The 24,585-nt window shown below is 43.7% G+C and overlaps 1 protein-coding gene across 1 annotated transcript in view; it reads left to right on the plus strand.

The window, feature by feature from the left end:
• LOC134207833 (homeobox protein slou) overlaps window positions 1–22,350 on the plus strand; it is a 90,195-nt gene extending 67,845 nt beyond the window's left edge. The window contains exons 3-5 of the mRNA XM_062683788.1: window positions 21,348–21,504; window positions 21,578–21,701; window positions 21,770–22,350. Of these exons, the coding sequence (XP_062539772.1) occupies window positions 21,348–21,504; window positions 21,578–21,701; window positions 21,770–21,985 (497 nt within the window). The 3' untranslated portion in view covers window positions 21,986–22,350. The remainder of the gene's footprint in view (window positions 1–21,347; window positions 21,505–21,577; window positions 21,702–21,769) is intronic.
• The last annotated feature ends 2,235 nt before the right edge of the window (window positions 22,351–24,585 follow it).

A 24,585-nucleotide genomic window follows, 5' to 3' on the forward strand; every position in this document is an offset into this window, starting at 1 on the left:
AACCGAAATTTAATTTCGAAGATTTCAAAAAGTATCAAAACTAGTGCTCTCCCGGAATTTTATTGAATTTTTTGGATTGGGCTCGAAAAGCAGAGATTCGCCTTGGTTAACGAGTTGCCAATGCGATAGGAAAGCAAGCGATGTTTTTTTTTACATCTTTCATCTTCTGTCTTCTATGTATAAAAATTAGTTTGCATTTATTTTGAGGCAATATAACTCACGAACGGATGGACCCATTTACAAGACTTCCTCGCCAAACGGTTCGTCTTGGGAGCACTTGTGTTTGTATATACGAAAGATAAAACATTCCGACGGAAAAGTTGAACAAATTAAAAAAATACTCTGCTTTCATGAGTGCTGAAGAAAACTGAAATCCATCTAGAGGGCGACGACTAAACGATTAACATTTAGGACCAAAAAAACAACCCGGAGGATCGGTTAAATTTGTCTAGTAGGATATAAAAAACGAGCATTTCGTTCATTTCCAATTCTAGCAGCTACCCAAGTAGCACACTTGTCACATATCAGTCTTTGTGACTCATATGCGACCAAATCCAGTCGCATTGGAGTTGCTGCAACAAAATCGATCTTAACTGTGCTACTAGGGTATTGCTTGAATAGTCATGTTGAAGACATTACGGATGATTGAAATGGAAACGATATGGAAGTTTATGATTAGTCATATCGATTGCTGGAACATGAGAAATACAGAGGAAGATACAAATTAGAAGAATGGTTCGAGCCTGGGATTGAATCCACGACCTCCTGCGTTTGAAGCAGAAGCGGTTATTCTCTTGCTTTAAGCCACTTTCAAATCAACTGTTGATTTTTTTAAAATATTTGTTTACCCGCATGGACAGCGTTCACTATTCTCCTAGCGTATTAAACTGTATTTGATCTCCGGCTTCAGATCATCATAAAGATTTTAAAGTGAAAGGGAGTTTCACTTCTTTGGTCGCATCATTAATTTATATCAAGATGTTTCTAAACCGAAGTTGCCTGCTATTTCCTTGGTGTTGCACAACGATTGGTGTCTTGGTGTCACCGAACGATTTTCACATTTGTAATGGACAGTTGAAATACAGAAACCGTCAGATTCTACTTCCAAAGCTGACGGTTAGGCGCAAATGTTACAGATTTTTATTGTGACTTGGATAACAACGTCAGGGTAGAGAGCTCTAAGGGCCTGCTCAAATATTACGTAACGCGAAAAACCCCCACCCCCTTGTAACAAACCGTAACAATTTTCAGAACCACCCCCACCCCTATGCGTAACGCGTAACAAATGCTATTTTTTGAAAAAGATCTTAATTTCAGTAGAATTTAAAGGACAGTGCAATAAATAATTATCTATTGTATATTTCATGCTACTTCAAAGATAATGAATATTTTTTAATTTTTCAAAATATTTTTTCGCTATGCGAACGATTTGTTACGCGTAACAATATTTCTAATGACCCCCCCCCCCCCAACCAATTGTAACAAAAATCAAACAACCCCCCACCCCCTATTGCGTTACGTAATATTTGAACAGACCCTAATCATAGATAAAACATCGTATTCAGGTAAGAAAGGCAAACAAACTGGCAGCACTTCCGAGGTAACCGATGTGAACAATCGCTTTCGCGCACTGCCACAACCGTTCACGTTGTTCAGTTTGGTTTGTTTACCTACCAATCGTAGCTGATGAGTGAGGCAGTGGTGCAGGAAGTTACATTTCAATGTAGGGTGACGTGCTGGTGGGATTTTTGGATACCAGACGAGCAGAAACAGAAGAGCTATATTGACTTGGGTGAAAAAGTGGTGAGGACTAGGCGTACTCAGAAGGTGGAATTGCTGTTCGAGTTGAAGAAGGATCCCACAGTCAGGAGCTCGGCCTTCCGGGAGCTCATTGCTAATTCCTTAGGTAGTGAAGGAAACGTAAGAGCTTTAATGTAGGAGGCAGTGGTCGAGTGCAGAGACCTGGACGAGATCATTACGGTAGATGAACTTATGGATATACTGACCTCACAATGCACGTTGGGCAAAGTTCAGATGAACATTCGGCTGAGGAAAGCGGGTGGCTTCCAATGCCCTGCCTACAAGAAAGCGATGGCGGGCCGAGATTAATGGATATCATTCAATCAAACCTCAATCATTGCGACACTGCACAGAAACTATAGTGGTAATCAACAACAGAAGCAATGTGTGACGTGGCAATCATTGATGTACCGTATCGGATCCCTTCTGAAAACGGCCACTGGGTGGCGGATGCTACGGGGATTGCGGCTATCCAAGTGATGGGCAGGTTCCCTATCCAAGAGGTGGTAGACAGTTCAAGCGAAGGTTTCGTAATCGCCAAAATTAACGGTATCTTTGTTAGTAGCTGTTAGGCACCCCTAAGGTGGACTTTGGAGTAGTACAACCGGATGCTGGACTCACTCACGGAAAAGCTGATCGGCCGAAAACCGGTGATCATCGGAGGCGATTTCAATGCTTGGGCAGTGGATTGGGGAAGCAGACTGACTAACGCCAGAGGTTACAGTTTGGTGGAGGCGCTGGCTAAGCTGGAAGTAAGATTGGGCAACGAATGTACCGTTAGTACATTTCGCAGAGATGGCAGTGAGTCCATCATCGATGCAGTCCATGCGTTCTGCAGTCCATCGATGACGATGAACGTGAACTGGAGAGATTGTGAAGTCTATACCTATAGCGATCACCAGGTGATCCGGTATAGTATTGGAACACGAACGCCGACGGTACGACGGGAGATAAGGGAGATAAAACGAATGACTTCGAGCGGACAGCGGTGCTACAAATCTTGACACAGACCAGCTGACGGAAACGCTAGCGAGGACTTGCAAGCGATGAGACGATACCAGAGAAATAAGAGCCAACGAGCAGCCGGCGGCCAAGTTACTGACAACCTTCGCGCTGCCCGTGTCAGATGCAGGAGACACTTTCAAAGGGCAAGGTCTGAAATGGTCAAAGAGGGGCGGAAGATAGTTTTTCGTGAAGCAATTTCAAACGGGCGATCAAAATCAGCGAGTCCAATTGCTTCAAGGAGTGCTGCCGAGAAGCTGACGCTGATCCTTGTCTTAACAAAGCTAATCGAGTCTTAACAAAGATGAACAGGGGTCCAATGACGCCAGCCGAAACGTGTCCGGACAAGCTGAAGATCATCGTGGACGGTCGGACGGCTGTGGGAAGACATGGTTCTACGACACCGTATGAAGATGAAGACCGAGTAACACAGTAACTTGCACGTATGCAAGTCTCCAATGACGAGCTATCATCAGTGGCAAAAGGTTTGAAGATAAGAAAGCTCCGGGTCAAGAGCAATTTTGGCGTTTTCGGACTTGTTCAAGATGGTGCTGCAGAAGTGTTTAGTAGATAGTAACTTTCCAGATAAGTGGAAAATCCAGAAACTGGTGCTGCTGCCGAAACCAGGGAATCCAGCATCGTATAGGCCCATATGTCTGCTGGATACACTAGGGAAGCTTCTGGAGAGGCAGATCAACTGTGGATGCATTCAGGACAGCCATTGAAGATGCAGAGAGGGCGTCCAAAAAGAACAGAAGGGGCAATCGGTTCTGCGCGGTAGTGATCCCTGACTTCCTGTGTAAGATCCTTATGAACCTCTTCCAGAATCGGATTCTGGTTTACGACACGATCTCCAAGGGTCCATACTAGGCTCAACATCATAGAATATTATGTACAACGGGGTGCTGACGCTAAAGTTGTCCAAAGGTGTAAAGATTTACAGATTCGCGGATGATGTCGTTGTAACGATAACCGGTGAGTCGGTGGAGGAGGTCAAAATGCGTTTCAGTCAAGGTACAATCAAGTGGTGGAATTAAATGAGATAGTACGAACTCGTCTTATGACAAGTGAATAACGCATGGCAGAAAAAAATATCATGAGCTACCGTAACATGTTTCCAAGCGATGTGTCTTAAGAGTCTCAAATTTGTTACCGTACAGGGTAACAATGGTCGACGCACTTGCTTGAACTACTAATGAATATACTAATCAAATTGACAATACAAAAACAAACATTGTGAGACTATTGCATGAAGTACCCAAAAGGTAGAATAGGTATTAAGTGAAATACGTATAATGCCTATTCTACCTTAATCGTGTAATTACTAAATTTCATCGTATGCGATATATGGCTCACATCTCGCCCTCGAACACGGCGATGGCACCCCGTCTGGTGAAGGAAGAAATGTAGGAGAAAAGAGAGGAGGAGAGGAGTGAAAAAAAACTGGACTTGACGAGGAGTCGTGGAGAAGACACCGAAGTAGGAAGACCTTTTTTCCGTAGTGAGCAATTTTTCCCAGAAAGTTTTTTGCCGAAGTCAGCACGTTTTTTCTAAAATTTGGCCGAGAAAGTGGTGGCCTTGAACCCGAGTGCGAGACGCGCGAAAGCTGCCGGTAGTTTTGCCGTGAGATCCAGGTGTGCACTACCCTACCTATCCGACCCAAAATCCCGGGTGCCACGTGTATCGACGAATTGTTAGATTCGAACCCTGGGGAAGCTGTAAGCGGTGAGTGGCCGTTTTCTTGATCCCGATACGAAGCACGGTCCGCTGGGTTCCAGATTAGATGGTTCGTACTGGGAAGCGGAGCCATTTGATCGGAGAAAAGTAGCCTTCGAACAGTTAAACCGGTTTCTGCACGGGGACGGCCGCCATTGCTTCGACACCCCGGAAACCACGAGGCGCAAGTTCGTTTGGCCGAAAGAACCGCAGTGCGAGGAGGCAAAACGCTTGGAGGTACGGAGCGTCGACACCGGATTCATCGGCGAGTTCCACACATCAAGTCAAGCCCAAATCAAGCTATTCCTACCCAACTCCACGAGGTTGCCAAGCATTCGTCGTAGTATCGTCGACCGTTCATTTGCATCGCTGTGGAAGTAGTTACCAGCCCGCCGCCCGCTTTCGCCGGACGGAACTCACCCTAAGGGAACCGAATCATCGTCCAATCCAGTCCAGTTCAACATCGCGGAGGGGAGCCGAAGAGGACTATCGATCTACGGCACGCTCCCTCCGATTACTACCCGCACTATTCATCGACAGTTCAGCGACATCACCGAAGATCAACAATGCCGAGGGCAAGGCTACAAATCCTACCCCGCCCGAAGTGTAATCCCAACATCCAAAGGTATGTCGCTTGTCCACGTCAGCCCAAAACAACACCATCTATCGGCCGCAACGCTATACTAATCCTAAAACACTAACCTTAACCAACTAAAATGATAAAATAATAATAAAAAAAGTAAAAAAATGTACATCTCATTCCTTTTTTCTGAGCATTGAAAGGTTCTTGGTGCAAGTCCGTTGGTTTTCCCTGTACCGTCCACTTCAGCTACATCTTGGTCTGTGTGTCCCTTGAGCAGGTAGTAAGCCGACCCTGAGTACAAATTCCCCAAAAGGTGAGCTAGTTTGGGACGTGTGGACGTCCACTGCATAGACGTGTGGACGTCGCCGGCAGTTACAAATTATGACAATGTGGATATCAAACTTGATTGTTGGTTCAGATATAATCCATATATACAAATCTACCGAAATGGTATGCAAAGCGACGAAAAAAGCTACATTTTATTGGACATAAACACATGGATAATTTTTTCCACTTTACAACATGTTCTATGGAATTCACTACCGAATTATATGAAAAATCAGGAATCTTTGTGTTCAGGCGGCAATGTATGGAGTATTTTAATTAGTCAAGAATTATTTGGGCGTTTTAGTATTTCAAAGTATTGAAATAGATGTTATGATAAGTGATGCTTTCCAAATCTGTACCATAAAGCTATGTAGCATAAAAAGACATTAGTCTTAAGCTATCAGAGAAATATACAAATCAAATTAAATCAACATGCAAGGTTATATGCCTTCGCGAAGTTGTATCATAAGTTTTCCTGAAAAACTTTGTCCAAGACACCGTAATTTCAGTACTTTTGGAGATTTATTGCTTTTTATGCCAACAAGCTTTGAACATATTCGACGTACATATAAGCATCAGGGTTTGAATCCAAAGGAGAATGAGAGAATCTCTCACTTATCATGTCTGTATACACTCTCGATAGGTAGCATACCGTGCGAGACGTTTTTCGGTAGCTGTTACGATAATGAACTGATACGGGGGGCTACAACCCATGATAAATTTCTTTCGCATTTTTTTTTCGCTTATCCGAATCAGTTTTTTTCCAACTTGTATGCAAGTGCGATAGTTCTGTTTTCATGGCTTGTTATGATTCGAAGAGGGGTTTACCTCTCTTTTATCGTTGTTTGTTATCTATTGAGAGCGATTTATGCAAACCCTGATAAGCATACAAGCTTATGGAGACGCATGGTTCATCAACTCCTTGTGATGGGAGATTGGTTTTTGGTTTGCATAGTAGGTAATGCTTTTTGATGAAACATTCCTTACATTCGCTTACAACTCTAGTAATAGCCACCAAAAGGCGTATTTTAATATTATTTCAACTTTCGGGAACATGCAGAAAATGTAGAAATGAATATGAAAAAGATATGATGAAAAAACATTTTTATGGGGTTGTCAGCATAAAACGTAAAATAATCTCCAAAAGTATAACGGTATTACGAGCTTGGTGTCTTCGACAAAGTTTTTCAGTAGAACTTTTGCTACAACTTTTATGAAGAATCAAACCATATATTTTGTGATGTGCAAAATTGATTTTTCATCTCAGTTTTAGGGGGATTGATCATTAAGCTGAATACCTCCAAAGAAGCGCATTAACTTACTGTTAAAATGTCTTGAGGACACCATTACGCTAAATTGAATAATAAAGGTGCTTTAAAATAAACGCGCTAAAAACGATGTTAGCCACTGCAATGGGACAAAAAATGACAAAATGGCATCAATTTGATTTTTTTTTTCTTCACTTAATAAGTCTTAAAAGAACAAGCTCATAGCTCATAGCTCAAATTATTAATCAGTTATTGTAAATAGCGAAACCTGATGTTTGAATGATATTTCAGTGGATATTTTTGTTATTTTGGCCTGTTATTTTAGGAAAAAAATAGAAATTTTCCACAAAAAATTAGAAATGAGCAATTAATACAGTGTTGGAAATAAAACAAGTGAACAAAGTTGTTTCGCGTAAATTACGCAGTATAAATTGTAGATTATGCACGTCTAAAACAGTTTTGAGCATCTCTATATGAGAGGCCCTCCTTAGCCGTGCGGTAAGACGCGCGGCTACAAAGCAAGACCATGCTGAGGGTGGCTGGGTTCGATTCCCGATGCCGGTCTAGGCATTTTCCGGATTGGAAATTGTCTCGACTTCCCTGGGCATAAAAGTATCATCATGTTAGCCTCATGATATACGAATGCACAAATGGTAACCTGGCTTAGAAACCTCGCAGGTAATAACTGTGGAAGTGCTTAATAAAAACTAAACTGCGAGGCAGCTCTGTCCCAGTGTGGGCATGTAATGCCAATAAGAAGAAAAAAGATATGAGAATAATGTATTATTGTAACTTATCTCACAACTACTTATTTACAGTATATGTAATTTTATTTTTGTGCCGTTGACGTATTTCTGAGTTCATACTGTTGAGGACTTGAAAATAAAAAAGTGAACAAAACAGTTTCCCCCACACCTTGTGAGATAACACAGCTTTTAAAAATTTGGGTTTGGACTGATCGTATAGCCTTTACGTAAACTTAGTATACGGGAAAGGCAAAAACGAAAGGATTCAGGAGGTTCTTCTTCTTCTTCTTTGTTGGCATTACATCCCCACACTGGGACAGAGCCGCCTCGCAGCTTAGTGTTCATTAAGCACTTCCACAGTTATTAACTGCGAGGTTTCTAAGCCTAGTTACCATTTCTGCATTCGTATATCATGAGGCTAACACGATGATACTTTTATGCCCAGGGAAGTCGAGACAATTTCCAATCCGAAAATTGTCTAGACCGGCACCGGGAATCGAACCCAGCCACCCTCAGCATGGTCTTGCTTTGTAGCCGCGCATCTTACCGCACGGCTAAGGAGGGATTCAGGAGGTACAGATCTCTATTTTGAATAATATGACAACATGAGTATTGAAAAATTTTGGTAAATGCACTCCTACCATTCGCATTTAACAGAATCGACATCTAACACACCGCACCACAAAGATTGTCTCCTAATGAGATATTATATTTCTCACAAATCATCTTACACCCAGTAACGAGTCCCTCGGGAAATTTTCATCTGTTGTGAAGCGCCTCTCCGCCAGAGCTGCGTTGCAACGCTTATTAACGCTACAAGTGTTGTGACCGAAGGCTTTGCACGTTGGTTGCTCGGTCCCAGCAGGAATCGTCAACGCGCGTCCGAACCGAACCAGGATACCACCGGGGACGAAGCGAATGACAGAAGAAGACAAATTATTGTCTCGTGTGCGTTTGTCACATTAGTGCTAAATGTTCGGTTCGGCCCATACCGGGTGAGTTAGATACCTCCCGATATATGGAACGCAATTCTACTCGTTACGCTCGGCATGGTGGACACATGGTCCTTTCTTCATTGGAATCGTATTGAATTAATTTCCTATATCGTATAGCGTGCCGGAACCGCCAGGGGTTGGAATCGTTTAACGAGAGGTTTGGTTTTGTTTTGCTGACATTAGGAGCCGAACTCCTGGTCCACCGAGAATTGACATGGTGTGGATTGTTCACGCTAATTGAAAATCAGAAGCTTTCAATTATTTTCGTTTCACTCGTGAATGAATGACAATCAAGACTGGAGAGCGTAGGCGCAAGATTGATTGATGGAACGTATTTTGTTGCAAGATGTAAATTGCGCCGTGTTCGGCTATTAAGCTGATAGCCATCTAAGAAAGGTCATTAGGTGGAGTAACGATATGAAAAGTAAATATATGCGAAAATGATTCGCGAAGCTTCGCTGATTAAACATCGTTAAACCGAGATAGATATTTCAAGTGGATTCTTATTGTTATCACTATCCATGTGATTGAAGAATATTATAATACTGACCATTAGGATAATTGAAAATTGCAAGCAGAGTTCAAATATTTGAACTCTGCAACTTCTAGCTCGAAATACACATCTCATTCTCGGTACAAGAAACATCCTCTTACAACTTCTATGCAATAGATTGAATCTTCAGTGTCAACATCTTAATTTCAAAACCATCCCATCGTCAAGAAACCGACATCAATGAGCGACGAAAGAGGAAATATAACTTTGTTAACAGTTTCGTCTTGTTCACGATACCTTCTGCCACTTGAGCAACAAATAACCCGTTCAACGCCGGCTCATTCTCGGCTCCCTTCCAGTCTACTTCCATCAGCTTCAGCACCGACCTAAGGGAATTGATATGTTTGCTGTGATAATAAAATGTTGGGGAATTTATTTATAATGCTGCTTCCGCTCTTACCATGGTTGGTCGTTGTCTACACATTACCGATGATGGCTTTGAACATCACAAAACTTTATGGACGGGAGCCGCCGCCGTAGGCTCCCGGAACCATGATGGCAAACGACGCGACCGAGCCGCCATCATCCGACGAGATCGAGAACGCGCGCGCGAAAATGATAACGACGGTGATGAAATCATAAAATAATTGCCATAAATAATAATCTTTTCAGAGCCGCTGAAACGAGCTGAAGGAAACGCGATAGGTACAATGCGTTATAACGGCCAATAAGCGATGATGGGTCGGGTTGCGAACAGAGTGACAGTAGCGTGTACATATGGGCTTTGGAAGGGGGAAAGCCTAATTAGTTTAAAATCCTAGAAGTATACTATGTATACGAATGTCGGAAATTCGTGATTCGTGAAAACTATAATATATGTTTACACTAAAGTGAAATATCAATGTTGACGATTTTTTCTTTAAAATGGTAACTCAAAGTGCATGTCTTGTAGGATCAATATTGTAACTATACAATGAAGTTAGAGTAATCCTACCTTGTGCCCCTTGATGGTGACATACACAGCGGTGCAGGATTTAGTGAAATACTTACAAGTACCCAGGAGTTGCTTCAAACTGCTATTTTTTATAATCCCAAGAAACTTACTTACGCTTTTTGATGCGGATTTTACAAAATCGTTATGAAGTAACGAAGTCTTCTTGAATCTGCATGAATTCTTACGAACTTTGAAACCTTGATTTTATCTTATATTTTTGTGCAACAGTAAACTACTCCAGATATTATTTTGACAAAATGTTAAATAAGTCCCAAATGTCATTTGATATAATGTTATTTCAATGACATTTTGGCACTCACAACTCTGATTACAGTTTTACGACCCGTAACGCTGGGTAGACACCTTTACGTGGTGTGTTACGGAGAAAGATCTACCACGGTTACATTGCCAGTTACAGGCAAATCCTGACCTAATGAATACCTTCCTCATTATCCAACTCCGTGGTACCTATGAGAGTGTTGCTAAGTCGGTGGCCTCTCGTTAAGTAAGTACCACATCAGCACTTCCTTCCTCTCCCTAGTTACGGTGAAGATGGGCGTGGCCAGGAGTAGTAATCCTCATGCTTTTCCCCTGTCATAAGACGAGTTTATACCATCCCATTGAATTCCACCACTTAATTGTATCTTGACAGATACGTATTTCGACCTCAACAGTAAGGCCGTCGCCGTCGAAATACGTATCTGTCAAGATACAATTAAGTGGTGGAATTCAATGGGATTGTATAAACTCGTCTTATGACAAGTGAAGACATTCCACTAAAAAGCTCAAAATAATTTTCTTATCTCATGCTTTTGTTATTTTTGTCTAAGACTGGAATCAAGGACCACTCCCTTTTTTGATTTTGTTACCAAAACACGGTTACAATACCTTCGTTGAGAATCAACGTACTTTCATCCAAAAATAACAACTACAAAAAAACTAACAAAATTTTACGAGCGAAATTTTATCGGGTAACCCAACCCCGAGGGCGAAGTCGAAAGAAAAAGAAGGAAGAGAGGGTGAAAAAGTCAGTCGGGAATAGACTATTAAGGTAGTGAGACGTGTCTCTCAAGTCGCCAACAACACCGACAAGCAAGTGAAAAAAAAATCGCCATCTTTACCGCCAGGTTTGGCCGAAGTCCACGCTCCTAGAAGATTGTGCCTAGGTAACGACCGGCGGAGAAATACGAAGCTATCGCCCTCAGAGGATTTCCGTTGAACAGAAAAGGACGACATCGGACCAAGCGTTTGGTGTGGCCTCCGACCTCCGCGACAAAGCCGTTCGCCTTCCACCATTGTGGGGATCTGTTCTGCGTGGACACGTGGCCGATTTCCACTTTTCCAAGAAACCGTAGTGCTTCCGTCATCGTTGGCTTCTCGTCGGTACAAGCCCGGAACCGACACCAGGTCGAGCCCGATTCCCTTCCGACGGCCATTTCAAGAACTCTGCTAACCTCTATCATCGCTGGCTTCGCGTCAGTACCTACCGGTGACCGATAACAGGTCGATCACAAACCCCGCCCGACCTCTGCCACCCGGCAGGCCTCTTCCATCGCTGGCGTCCTGTCGGTACCTGCCGGTAACCGACAGCAGATCGATCCCGAACCCCGACGACCATCTCAAGAACCCTGTAAGCCTTGCCATCGCTAGCGTCTTGTCGGTACAAGCCCGTAGCCGACACCAGGTCGAGCCCGATTTTCGTCCGAGGGCCAATTCAAGAACCCTGCTAATCTCTATCATAGCTGGCTTCGCATCAGTACCTACCGGTGTCCGGTATCAGGTCGATCCCGAACCCCGCCCGGCCTCTATCACCCTGTAGGCCTCTTTCGTCGCTAGCGTCCTGTCGGTACCTGCCGGTGACCAACATCAGATCGATCCCGAACCCCGTCCGACCACCATCTCAAGAACCCTGCAACCTTTGCCATCGCTGGCGTCTCGTCGGTACCGATCGGTGCCCGATATCAGGTCGATCCCGAACCCCACCCGGCCTCGCCACCCTGCAGGCCTCTGCTATCGCTGGGGTCCCGCCGACACCAGCCCGTAATCGACTTCAGATCAAGCCCGAATCCCGTTCGACGACCATCTCAAGAACCTGGCCGACTCCGGCCCGATACGGTGGCCACAGCAACGCCAGCTGTCTGTAGAACATTCCAGAACAACACCGTGGCAAGTATCAAGGTGAAATTAGGTTCCAAAGATCGATCTTCTCACGTAAGCATGCCACCCATATGAGCCCCAACTCCTCAATCGACCGCAACGTTTCTAACCCTAACCACTAACCCTATACAAATAAGGGAATAAACATAAAGCTAAGATGAATTAAAACAGTCAATGCTTCTTTAATTAGCTAGTTAATTCCTTGCATGTCCGTACGTTGGTCCTTGTACCGTCCACTTCCAATTGTTGGTTTTCGTGTGTTCCTTTGAGCAGGTTGGTGTCGACCCTGAGTGATTTGTATCGGTGAGCTAGTTAGGGACGTTTGGGCGTCCACTCTACAGACGTGTGGACGTCACGGAGAGTTACAATTTATGATAGCATTCTAGATAAGGATCTCAAAAGTAAAACATGAGTATCCCTAGTGTCTAATCTACGAATTACACTGTAACAATGCTAATGCTAATGCACAGCTCAAATAACAGTTTTCAGTAATATCGTGTTAGACAATTTAGCGGCTGGCATAATGGATATCACCGTGCATACCAACGAGGACAGAATTGCGGCGTGTTCCGAACGCGTCAGGTGGAGGCAAGCGACACCTGACCTCCAAGGCATTTGGTCGGTATGGATCACGGTGCAGCTGAGCCTGAAGAGCGATAAGCTGAGAAGCTGCCTTCTATAGAACTATAGTTCAAAGCAGAGAGAAAAGGGCGTCAGGGCGATCCAAGCTGCTGCCAAACGTTAGTGGGAAGACGGCCAGCCTGCAACAGTCTAAACTCGTACCAAAACTCCCTGGCAACTTGTCAGCAGAGAAAAGCGGAAGGTTGACGCTCCTCAGCCTGCAAGGAAACTCGGGGGACAGAAGCTAAACTTTGTTGGTAATAACCGTCCAAAAAAGGTACACCAAATTTCTGAATCCACCCGAGGTACTGAAAAACTTTCGGCACATGCGAAGCGTCAGACACACCACACGCAAAAAAGCGTTCTGGAATTCGTGAACCAGCAGGATTCGGGAACACCAGTCACGTTTTCCAGAACGTTCCAGAAAACGTGACTGTATTCCCGAATATGTGACTATTGTTCCCGAAAAAATACACCATGAACTCGTTAATTCACGAATTCATGAACGCTTTTTTTTTCGTGCAAGGACAAAAAAGTGATCTTGGCACTGAAACGTGGGGTCAGGGGTCAGGCTTTACTTGGGGTCAGGGGTCAGGAGCTGTCGAAGCTCTTTTTTATTCATTTTTATTTAATATCTTTTTTGTTTAAAACATATTTTTGCTTACATTTTAAGCGTTCGGCCTTATGGTCCTTCAAATTTGTGTTTTTCCTATTACATTTATAGTTAGTAGTGTTTGTATCGCATTTTGTCAATTAAAAAGAACAAATCCTACAGTAAAGCCTATTACGGGCATTGGTTTGAAATGGCTTAAAACTATAATTTGATAACTTTACTAGTATGTACACTAATTATTTACAATATAAAATTTGATAACCTAATTTAGAACCAGTGCCTTAATAGCATCATGATCGGAGATGGTGAAACGAACCCTGAACTTCTCTTTACACTCACCAAAGCGCTCTTGTTGTCGGAAAATAAGCTTGCTGTCGAGAGTCAAGCCAAGGTAGTCGGCCTCATTGGCCCATTCCACAGTCGTGCCATTGAGGATGATTTTACAGTCCCCAGGCGGAACATGTTTAAGGGATTTAGAGTGCGGGAAAATGATGACCTGGTTCTTCGCCGCGTTTATACAGATCTTCCAGCTGGTGAGGTACTCTGTCAGGGCATCCAGGCTTCGTTGGATTTTTGCCACTAGCGCTCTGAGCACTCTACCGTTGTACACGATGGAGGTGTCATCTGCGAACAGAGACAGAATGCCGCCTTCTTCCGGCATGTCGGAGGTGAACAGATTGAAAAGCAGTGGCCCGAAGATACTGCCCTGGGGGACGCCTGCGACGATGTTGTGCGCATTGGAACTCGCTTCGCTGATAGAGACCCAGAATGTCCTTGCCGACAGGCAATTTTTGATGATTTTCACCAGTTAGCTGGGAAGATTGTAGCGTTGTAGTTTGTACACCAAGCCAATGCCTTCTCGACATCAAGTAAGGCTATGGCGGATGTTTTAGATACAAACTTGTTCCGTCTGATGACGTTGGTAACTTGGGTAAGTTGTAGTACAGTTGATCGACCACGTCGGAAACCAAACTGTTCCTCGAGCAAGATGTTGAGATTTTCGCAGACTCAAGTAACCGGTGATGAATAGGTTTGATAATCGAGAACTATTGGGCGAAGGAAGGATCCTTCCCAGGCTTCCTGGTGGGGATGACTTTCGCTGGCTTCCAGGACGATGGAAAGTGACTGAGTCTGAGACACTAATTAAAGATCAGCAAAAGGTGCTCAAAGAACGGATCACTCATGTGTTTGAGTTCAAGATTCAGGATACTGTCAAGGCCTGGGGCCTTTATGTTCTTCGATGATTTGATATGGGCCGTCAATTCGCCAGCTGAGATCTCCAACTCCTCCGAGAAGTCGTTGGGAGTCAGGTGAATGTTGTTTGCATGCTCGTTAACGGCTGCTTCGTGTGGACTGACGATGTTCTGTCCGAAATTGTGCGAACTGACGAAATGACGACCTATTTAAGCAACCTTCTCTGTAGGAGTTATCAAGCGATTCATATAGACATTGCTGTCTAGAGGGATCAAAGGTACAATGGGCCGAAGCTTAGATTTTAGTATTTTGGTCATTTTCCAGAACGGCTTAGCACAGTCTGAGAGAGCGCGGATCATATTCGAGAAATCGTTATTTCTGAGATCCTGCATTCTGGCCTGGATAATTTTTGTGATTCGATTGCAGCGTGCCTTATGCTCAGACAGTCCAGTACGCTGAAACTGCCTGCGAGTGACATTCCCCTTAGCAGCACAATCCACACCAATTTGGTTGCAGCAACTCAAATGTGATCAAATTTGGTTGTATAGGGGTTACAGTAACTTTTGTGCAACATGTGTGCTGCTCGGGCCGCAATCGAACCAAATCTTTGGTGAATGTATCGATTGTTAGAGTGTTGCTTACCTGCCGAGCCGTAAATACATGTTGTTCCCGGGCCAACGAGATCGCCTCCTCGATGGAGCGCAGCTGCCGATCGATTGCTTCAGGCGTTTCCGGCCGCGCCTCGTAGTCGACGATGTCGTCCACGCACCTTTGGAACCGGCCCCAGTCTACTCGATGATAGTTTCGCCGGGACAGCTGATGACGATTAACCGAGGAGCCCACTTCCGCCACCACCGGGTAGTGATCCGAGCTGAGCTCCTGGTAGACAACCGGCGGCGAGATGTGGTCGTTCATGTTGGTTATGTATAGGTCGAGGGTTACGTGGACACCGGACCAACTCAGCCGAGTGGGGGAATCCGGGCTCAAGATCGTGTAGTGGCCTTCCTCCATGTCGTTGCTCTAGATGGTGCCGTGCCGTCAGCATCAGTTCCTCCGGAGTGTAGAGCAGATCAGATTCATCCGGTGGGACGGCTTCGTTCTCCGACTGCCGACGGAGCCCAGGAGGAGGGAGCGGCGGCCATTCGCTGGTGGGTGGTTCCGATGATGCTGGAGCTTGGACCGACGCAGCTGCCGCTGCCAGTCGCTTGTGCGGTTGTAACGGTGGTAGTATTGAAATCGCACGACGGGGTGCCGGGATGGCTGAAAAGTTTACCTCGTTGACTACGGGAACACGGTTCTTCTTCGGAAGGGTTCTGGTGGAAGCCTTCTACCGGATATCCAGGAAGTCGGCTCGCTTTGGGCAGCCCTTTGTGATGAGCTTTCGATGCTACTATGCCGAGCAATGTAGTACACCAACTGTGAAATTCCATGAGGTGCTTCGAACAGCAAAACTGGTCCTTCACAAGGCCATTAGTAGCAACAACTATTACAGAGCACCTATGTATATGCTTGAACGAGCAAACAGGTAGCCGGAATGTCCTGGCCTAGATCCCACGGGCTGTCGATGGGCCGGAACGCACTGCTGAGGCTTGATCAGATGGTTGAAAGATACTGCTCAGGTTCAGTTGGGACGCCACGACCGGATTCTACTGCTGCGACTGCACTGCGGGAAAGGGCGACCGGATAAAATCGGAATGCAATGCCCTAGCTTCCAAGGGTTGTCGAATGGCCGAAGTACACTGGCCCAACATCTCCGTTGCCGAAATGTTTCGCTAGGGCTTCTGCGGGTAGTCCCGGGACAGCCCAACGCTTGGTTGACTTGGGTACTATTTATAGTTATTTCGTTTTGTTAATTTAGACGGTTACAGCGTATAGGTCAATCTGTCTAAACAAAACTACGGTAAATTCAGTTATAAGAAGGAGACTTTTATAAGACTTTTCACCAGCCCGCTATTAATCGTGATCATTTGAATCCTATGTCGGAGAAACTTCTTCCTGCATTTTCGCAAACTGTAGCAACTATTCCGTAATTGTGGCATCCACCTGGGTTGATTGAGCTGCTTAGACGATAGATATATTTGGATCGGCACGATTTCTCTTATGATATGTTCACGCGAACAGAATTATCGATTGAAGCATAATTCTAACATGATTCCACCCTAGCAACACAATCCGGACCCCTTTGGTTACATCAACTCTTATCTGACTGAATTCGGTTGTATAAAGGTCAAAGAAAACATGTTTGCTACTCAGGCAGTCCAAGGCAGTAATCAATGCATTGATAATTTAGTAACCTCATCTGTTGAGGTCATATTCAATGCTAGATGTTGGTTAAGCTCTTCCATCGCTAGAGATTGATGTCTCTGAGGCTTATTATTACATTGCAGAAATCGGAAAATGGAAGTGAAAACATGAGTTAAGAGTTAAGAGTAAGAAAACTAACTGGCTAGAATGTGAGAAATGTCGAGCCATCATTGTCCTTATTGTTGTCTACAAAACTCTGTCCAAGGTTATCTCAGGCCTCATTCCACTGATGGCAAACAAAACCGTGGGAAATTATTAGGTTTTATTGATGGGCGCTCGACAACGAATAAGATCTACCCATATTTTTAATTGCTTTATTAAAGTGATTTTTCTTATTACTAGAGTTCATCACTGCTTTAAAATGAGATAATGGGAGAGAATATCTATCAAATTAGTAAATAAATATAATGTCATTTAAGCCAGTTCGAAAGTGTCTCAATGGACGAAATGGTCCTTGTACGGCTGGAGAACTGCTTCAAAAGTCATTAACTACGGGAACACGGTTCTTCTTCGGAAGGGTTCTGGTGGAAGCCTTCTACCGGATATCCAGGAAGTCGGCTCGCTTTGGGCAGCCCTTTGTGATGAGCTTTCGATGCTATTATGCCGAGCAATGTAGTACACCAGCTGTGAAATTCCATGAGGTGCTTCGAACAGCAAAACTGGTCCTTCACAAGGCCATTAGTAGTAACAACTATTACAGAGCACCTATGTATATGCTTGAACGAGCAAACAGGTAGCCGGAATGTCCTGGCCTAGATCCCACGGGCTGTCGATGGGCCGGAACGCACTGCTGAGGCTTGATCAGATGGTTGAAAGATACTGCTCAGGTTCAGTTGGGACGCCACGACCGGATTCTACTGCTGCGACTGCACTGCGGGAAAGGGCGACCGGATAAAATCGGAATGCAATGCCCTAGCTTCCAAGGGTTGTCGAATGGCCGAAGTACACTGGCCCAACATCTCCGTTGCCGAAATGTTTCGCTAGGGCTTCTGCAGGGTAGTCCTGGACAGCCCAACGCTTGGTTGACTTGGGTACTATTTATAGTTATTTCGTTTTGTTAATTTAGACGGTTACAGCGTATAGGTCAATCTGTCTAAACAAAACTACGGTAAATTCAGTTATAAGAAGGAGACTTTTATAAGACTTTTCACCAGCCCGCTATTAATCGTGATCATTTGAATCCTATGTCGGAGAAACTTCTTCCTGCATTTTCGCAAACTGTAGCAACTATTCCGTAATTGTGGCATCCACCTGGGTTGATTGAGCTGCTTAGACGATAGATATATTTGGATCGGCACGATTTCTCTTATGATATGTTCACGCGAACAGAATTATCGATTGAAGCATAATTCTAACATGATTCCACCCTAGCAACACAATCCGGACCCCTTTGGTTACATCAACTCTTATCTGACTGAATTCGGTTGTATAAAGGTCAAAGAAAACATGTTTGCTACTCGGGCAGTCCAAGGCAGTAATCAATGCATTGATAATTTAGTAACCTCATCTGTTGAGGTCATATTCAATGCTAGATGTTGGTTAAGCTCTTCCATCGCTAGAGATTGATGTCTCTGAGGCTTATTATTACATTGCAGAAATCGGAAAATGGAAGTGAAAACATGAGTTAAGAGTTAAGAGTAAGAAAACTAACTGGCTAGAATGTGAGAAATGTCGAGCCATCATTGTCCTTATTGTTGTCTACAAAACTCTGTCCAAGGTTATCTCAGGCCTCATTCCACTGATGGCAAAACAAAACCGTGGGAAATTATTAGGTTTTATTGATGGGCGCTCGACAACGAATAAGATCTACCCATATTTTTAATTGCTTTATTAAAGTGATTTTTCTTATTACTAGAGTTCATCACTGCTTTAAAATGAGATAATGGGAGAGAATATCTATCAAATTAGTAAATAAATATAATGTCATTTAAGCCAGTTCGAAAGTGTCTCAATGGACGAAATGGTCCTTGTACGGCTGGAGAACTGCTTCAAAAGTCATTAACTTGTCATTTTTATAAACCTGGGAAATGAATACTTTCTTATATTTGATAAAAAAAAACTAAACTTCCGATTCAGTTTCTACGATGAAGCATTGGGCAACCTGTTCCATGAGAGTCGAACAAAATGCACGCGTGAACAGACATCTAAATAGCTTGAGCTTGAGCTGAGCTTGATTGACTGCCCGTAGTTGCTACTCCATTATGACCAGATCAGCTGTCCTTGCACAGAGAACCAACCGATGATTGCTAGAGATCTCATTTGTTAGGTCACACGGGCGCCTGCCACGTCAGAATGCAAGTCATTGTAGGGAAGGGGGAGGAAATGATGACGTAATCATTCGCCCACTGCAAGCCGAATATACCTCTGCATGTGCCACGAGTTCGTGTGGAATTTCTTGGATTTTTTGGGTTAGGTTCGAGGAGCAGTGGTTCGTCTTGGTTAACGAGCTGCTAATGTGACAGATAGGAGAAATCAACTGATAGAATAATTTCTTATTGGATATAATAAATGAGCTTTCTTTTTGTTCTTTTCCAATTCTAGCAGTTACTACTAGAATAATTAAGTTGAAAGTATAACAGAAATGGAAGCGGTATGGACGTCCATTTCGAGTTCTAGTGATTGCTAAAACATGAGAAATATAGAGAAAGCTACAAAGTAGGAGAATGGAACGGGCCTGTGATTGAACTCATGACCTCCTTCGTATGAGGCAGAAGCAGTAGCCATATGACAACCAAATCCGTTTCGCGTGAACAGACATCTAAATAACATAAAAAACTGACGAAATGATTTGTCTTCGGCAATCAAATGACAAAAATGATCAGGGAATCAATTTTTCTGAAATGCGCTTACGAAACAAGCGATAAAAGAGAACCAACGACAAAGCTTTGTTTTTGTCGGAGATAATAATGACAAAGATCCGAAAATTTTTGTCAGCAACAAAAGAGAAGACAATTTTGTTGCTAACTTTTCATCCCGTTATTTTGCATTATATCTAGAGCAAATTTCGGTTTTATGCGATCATAGTTTCTGCTTTAATGAAAATATTCGAGAATCCAACAATGATTACAATATTAGCATCGTATTCGCGGAAATATCAGAACATGCAAGGCAAATGATTCTTGTCATATTGTGTTTGGGTTCTGATAAAGGTTTGTCGCTAGGTGCGTTTGTCAGTAACAAACTCTGTTGACGACAAAGGGTATATTGTTAGGCGTTGCTCGAATATTGATTCCCTGAAAATGATTTTGAAATATTACGAAGTTAGTTAGCATTAGACCTCTTTGACTATTTATGAACGTAATTCTCTCTGATTCAGTTGCAACAGCATCTTCTTGGACGTTCCATGTACGACTGTCAAACTGCTTCGAAAAGAATTATGTAACGGTGTCACCAAAGGCCTGGTGCAGAGGTTTCTACTCTCTTCAAAGTCCCGCCAGTAAACCTAAATGAGGGATTTTATTGATTGGCGCTCGAATAAGAACTTAATAGTGCTGCCCTAACGCATAATTAGCTCTTCAACTTCAAGTCGGCTTGCGTAGCATTGAACAATGGAGGAAGTTGGATGGGAATGGCTTTCCCTGGAAGCTCACAAGACTAGTTAGCGCATGGAGGTATGTCTAGATTTCGGGCGCTCAATACACCGTCGGTGTATTTTTGGCTAGGGGACGGCCTAAACTTAGTGGCCCTCCTTAGCCGTGCGGTAAGACGCGCGGCTACAAAGCAAGACCATGCTAAGGGTGGCTGGGTTCGATTCCCGGTGCCGGTCTAGGCAATTTTCGGATTGGAAATTGTCTCGATTTCCCTGGGCATAAAAGTATCATCGTGCTAGCCTCATGATATACGAATGCAACATGGTAACCTGGCTTAGAAACCTCGCAGTTGATAACTGTGGGAGTGCTTAATGAACACTACGCTGCGAGACGGCTCTGTCCCAGTGTGGGGATGTAATGCCAATAAGAAGAAGAAGATATCATGAGGCTAGCACGATGATACTTTTATGCCCAGGGAAGTCGAGACAATTTCCAACCTGAAAATTGCCTAGACCGGCACCGGGAATCGAACCCAGCCACCCTCAGCATGGTCTTGCTTTGTAGCCGCGCGTCTTACCGCACGGCTAAGGAGGGCCCCTGTTTTAGATAATTCAATCGAAATGTTAGAATGCTGTTTCTACTGAATAACATTCTAATACGGACCATTGAATCACTTACTTTAATCATCAATACACCAACTTGGTGACGCAAGCCCTGCATTGATTCCATCACATAAACATCGCTTACGGCTATTTTGAGCCACCCTCCTAACACACATCATTGAACAAACAGCACACAGAATAATGTCTCTTACGCTCATTGAGTCTGATGAGGATGACGATGCCACGCGCTGTTGAAGCGTGAAATTAATTAATGATCTGTTTACTGATTTTTCTTTTCCGTTCTTGCTCTGACTCTTTCTCGGCACTTGCTTGCGCTGGCTGGTTGGCTGCTGCTCGATAATGGTTTCCACTGGGTTCGTTCCGTTGTTCGGGCAACTGCAGCGAAAGACATGAACGAGCTCGACCAGGAGGATATGGGCGATGACACGATGGGCAGCGACATCGATGACCACGCCAGCGAAACCGATTCGAAGAAGGATGGCGCCAGCAGTCGGTCCGGCGATGGGAAGTCCCAGGGGAACAGTTCCAAACCCAGGAGGTAAGTTACCCCAGATTGGGCAATTGATTTCGTTCACCTTGCACGGTTATCATTTGTCCCCTTTTTCTTCCAGGGCACGCACTGCATTTACGTACGAGCAACTGGTTTCGCTTGAAAACAAATTCAAGACTACCCGATATCTATCGGTTTGCGAGAGACTGAATCTAGCATTAAGTTTGAGCCTTACTGAAACACAGGTAATACTATTTTCCCACTTTGGCACTTCTTTCGGTATGTATCACTAAAATTACTCTTTATCCCTCAGGTGAAAATCTGGTTTCAAAATCGCCGCACCAAATGGAAAAAGCAAAACCCCGGAATGGATGTGAACAGCCCGACGGTGCCTCCCCCGAACGGCGGATCGTTCGGCCCAGGGTCGTACGCCAGTAGCCTTCTCTATCCACATGCCGTGCCATATCCGCCATACGGACCGTACTTCCATCCGCTCGGTGGCCACCACCTGGGTCATTCCCATTCGTAAACCGAGGCGATCATCTGTTGCAATTATTATGATTCTTTGTTTCACCGTTCTAGGCCGAAGATTTAATCTCGTTCAAATGAAATTGAAAGCAGAAAAGTGGTCGGGTTGTGCAAAATGTAAAAAAAATCTAGAGAAAGGGACTGTTATTTCCCCTATTCAAAATCAAAAAATCAACCTAAATCTATTATCAAGTGCTTCGATGCAATGTACAGAGAACCGTAGCTGCTAAAATAGGTTTATCGCTAGGAAGAATAACTTTTAGTCAATTCAATAAGGTCTTGTAAAAATTGTACATAGCGGAAGTCGATATCAGAAAAGATAATTTTCTCCAATATTTCGGAAATAAATAATTGAAAACACTTAAAGCCTGTAAACTACTTCATAGAGATATCACATTTCGAAAAATTCAAACTACAACATTTATTCCCAAGGTTAAGAGTGATTTTCTTCTTAATATTTAAACGCATTATCAAATTCACTAGCGATGAACTAGAAATTCTTCCATATCGAATGCAACTTGTTGCGACAAAATCGGTTAAGGATTAGTATATGAAAAGTTGGCTTATGTTTTTCTTAGTTATTGTGCACATACATGCACACGGACAGACAAACATTTGCTCATTTCGGCGAGCTGAACCGATTGGTATATAAAGCTATAAGCTAAAATAAAGTTAAAGCCTTTTACTCCCCACAGAGCTTCCCGCTATGTTTTTGAGCTGGACGCCTACATCGAATCTTTCTACACACTAACCTGGATTCACGGTTTAACTTGCTTTCCGAGGTGAGGTGTCACAAGTAATGTTTGCCTTTCTTGTACAACAAAGCTGTACCAAAAGGTTATCTTTTCACCCCAAAACGAACTCTTCTTTTTCTTCTTCAATGGCTCCACATTCCAACTGGAACTTGGCATGCTTTTCAACTTAGTATTCTATTAGCAACTCCTCAGTTATTAATTGAAAGCTTTTCTATGCCCTCCTTTACATAAGTATGTATCTTGTGTGTCAAGTACAATGGATGCACTATGCCTAGGGTGTCTAGAAAGTTTCCAACCCGAAAACATCCTAGACCGGACGGAGAGTCGAACTCGCCATTCCCGGTTAAACAATCCTACGCCTTTGCTCGCAAGACTACTGAAGACCCCACAAACGAACTCACTCTCAACCAAAAACGAGGCTCTCTCTTGACCACCCATGCTTAAACCAACTCTCTGTAAGGACTACGACGATAAGCGCACATTATTCGAACATCTTCTTCTTCTTCTTATTGGTATCATATCCCCCAGTGGGACATTTCCGCCTCGCAGTTTAGTGTTCTATGAGCACTTCCGCAATTATTATCTGCGAAGTTTCTTTTATATTAAATTATAATCGGACATAGGCTCATGTAGCACACGCGGTCGGAGAAGCCTCTCGGTCAAGCACAACTGACTCTACCCATTCGGAACATCACTGCCGGCAGAAGGCAATGAGCTGGAGACAGCTTAGAACTCCGGATAAACAAGCAATTCATGGTAATCCTCCAGAAGCAAGTCGGTAGTAGTGTCCGGCACACTGTCCACAAACCACCTTGGACCTGCAAGGCCCAGTCAATCAACACGTGTTCGTGCTACAAATGAACCTGCCGTACACTGCGAGTCGAACACCTTTAAATACCAAGGCAGACGAACGTACAAATCCTGTGGCTGGTGTCCCCGGGCCCAATTAAAAATGAATTACGTATGAATGGAGTAAGGAGCAGTGCATAGGTTCATTATTTGACGGTTGAGCGGTGCTTAAATTTATTTTGAATGAACTCGATGTATGAAACTGAAACAGTGTTCATATTTAGTAAACAGCGCACCGCTCAAACGTCATTATGTTCATCCGATGTACCTCCTAATCACATTACACGGAAGAAAAAAAGTACCCAGCGTTGAGTTTTTTTAAACTTATTTTTGAGTTATTTTTTCTCTTCTCTTTCATCCACTCTTTCTTCTGTTGTCAAAAACAAAAGCCAATTTTGAGTTTTATTACCTGAGGTCGAAATTGAGTGAATTAAACTTAAATTTGGGTAAATAAATTTTCCGTTGGGTACTTTTTAACATGGGAGTAAAGGCAAACTACTTCGACCCTACTTACTCAATTTTGCTCTCCCGTACGGATGTTCGAGGTTGGGTGAATTAAACTCACTATTGGGTAGTTTATTTCTTCCGTGTAGGTTCTGCAGCATGACGTCACATTCGAATTCGAATTTTATGACAGTTCATTTATACTGAATTCTGACACCGACAGGGTTCAACTTCGTGATTGGTTGTCTGCCCCCGAGTCCAACGCGAAGTACTACTAAGCTGTCATCAGTTTGAGGTTACGGACAGACGCTGCAGAACCTAGTTATCGGAGGTCCACGGTTTAGCAACGTGTTCACTTTTACTTCAGGGCTTGATTTTGTTGTTATTTAGTTTGTTATTTTTATTTAGTTTGTTATTTAGTTTGCACAGATAACAAAATTAAATCGAATAAGCCCCAAAATGTGAACGTAACAAATTGCTACACATAAAACATCCCTGAGTCGTCGGAGTCGTCCGCCGCGGCTAAACATTGGGCGGCTACAAGACAGTAGAC

The sequence above is a fragment of the Armigeres subalbatus genome, chromosome 1 (assembly GCF_024139115.2).
Source record: "Armigeres subalbatus isolate Guangzhou_Male chromosome 1, GZ_Asu_2, whole genome shotgun sequence".
Taxonomy (NCBI): domain Eukaryota; kingdom Metazoa; phylum Arthropoda; class Insecta; order Diptera; family Culicidae; genus Armigeres; species Armigeres subalbatus.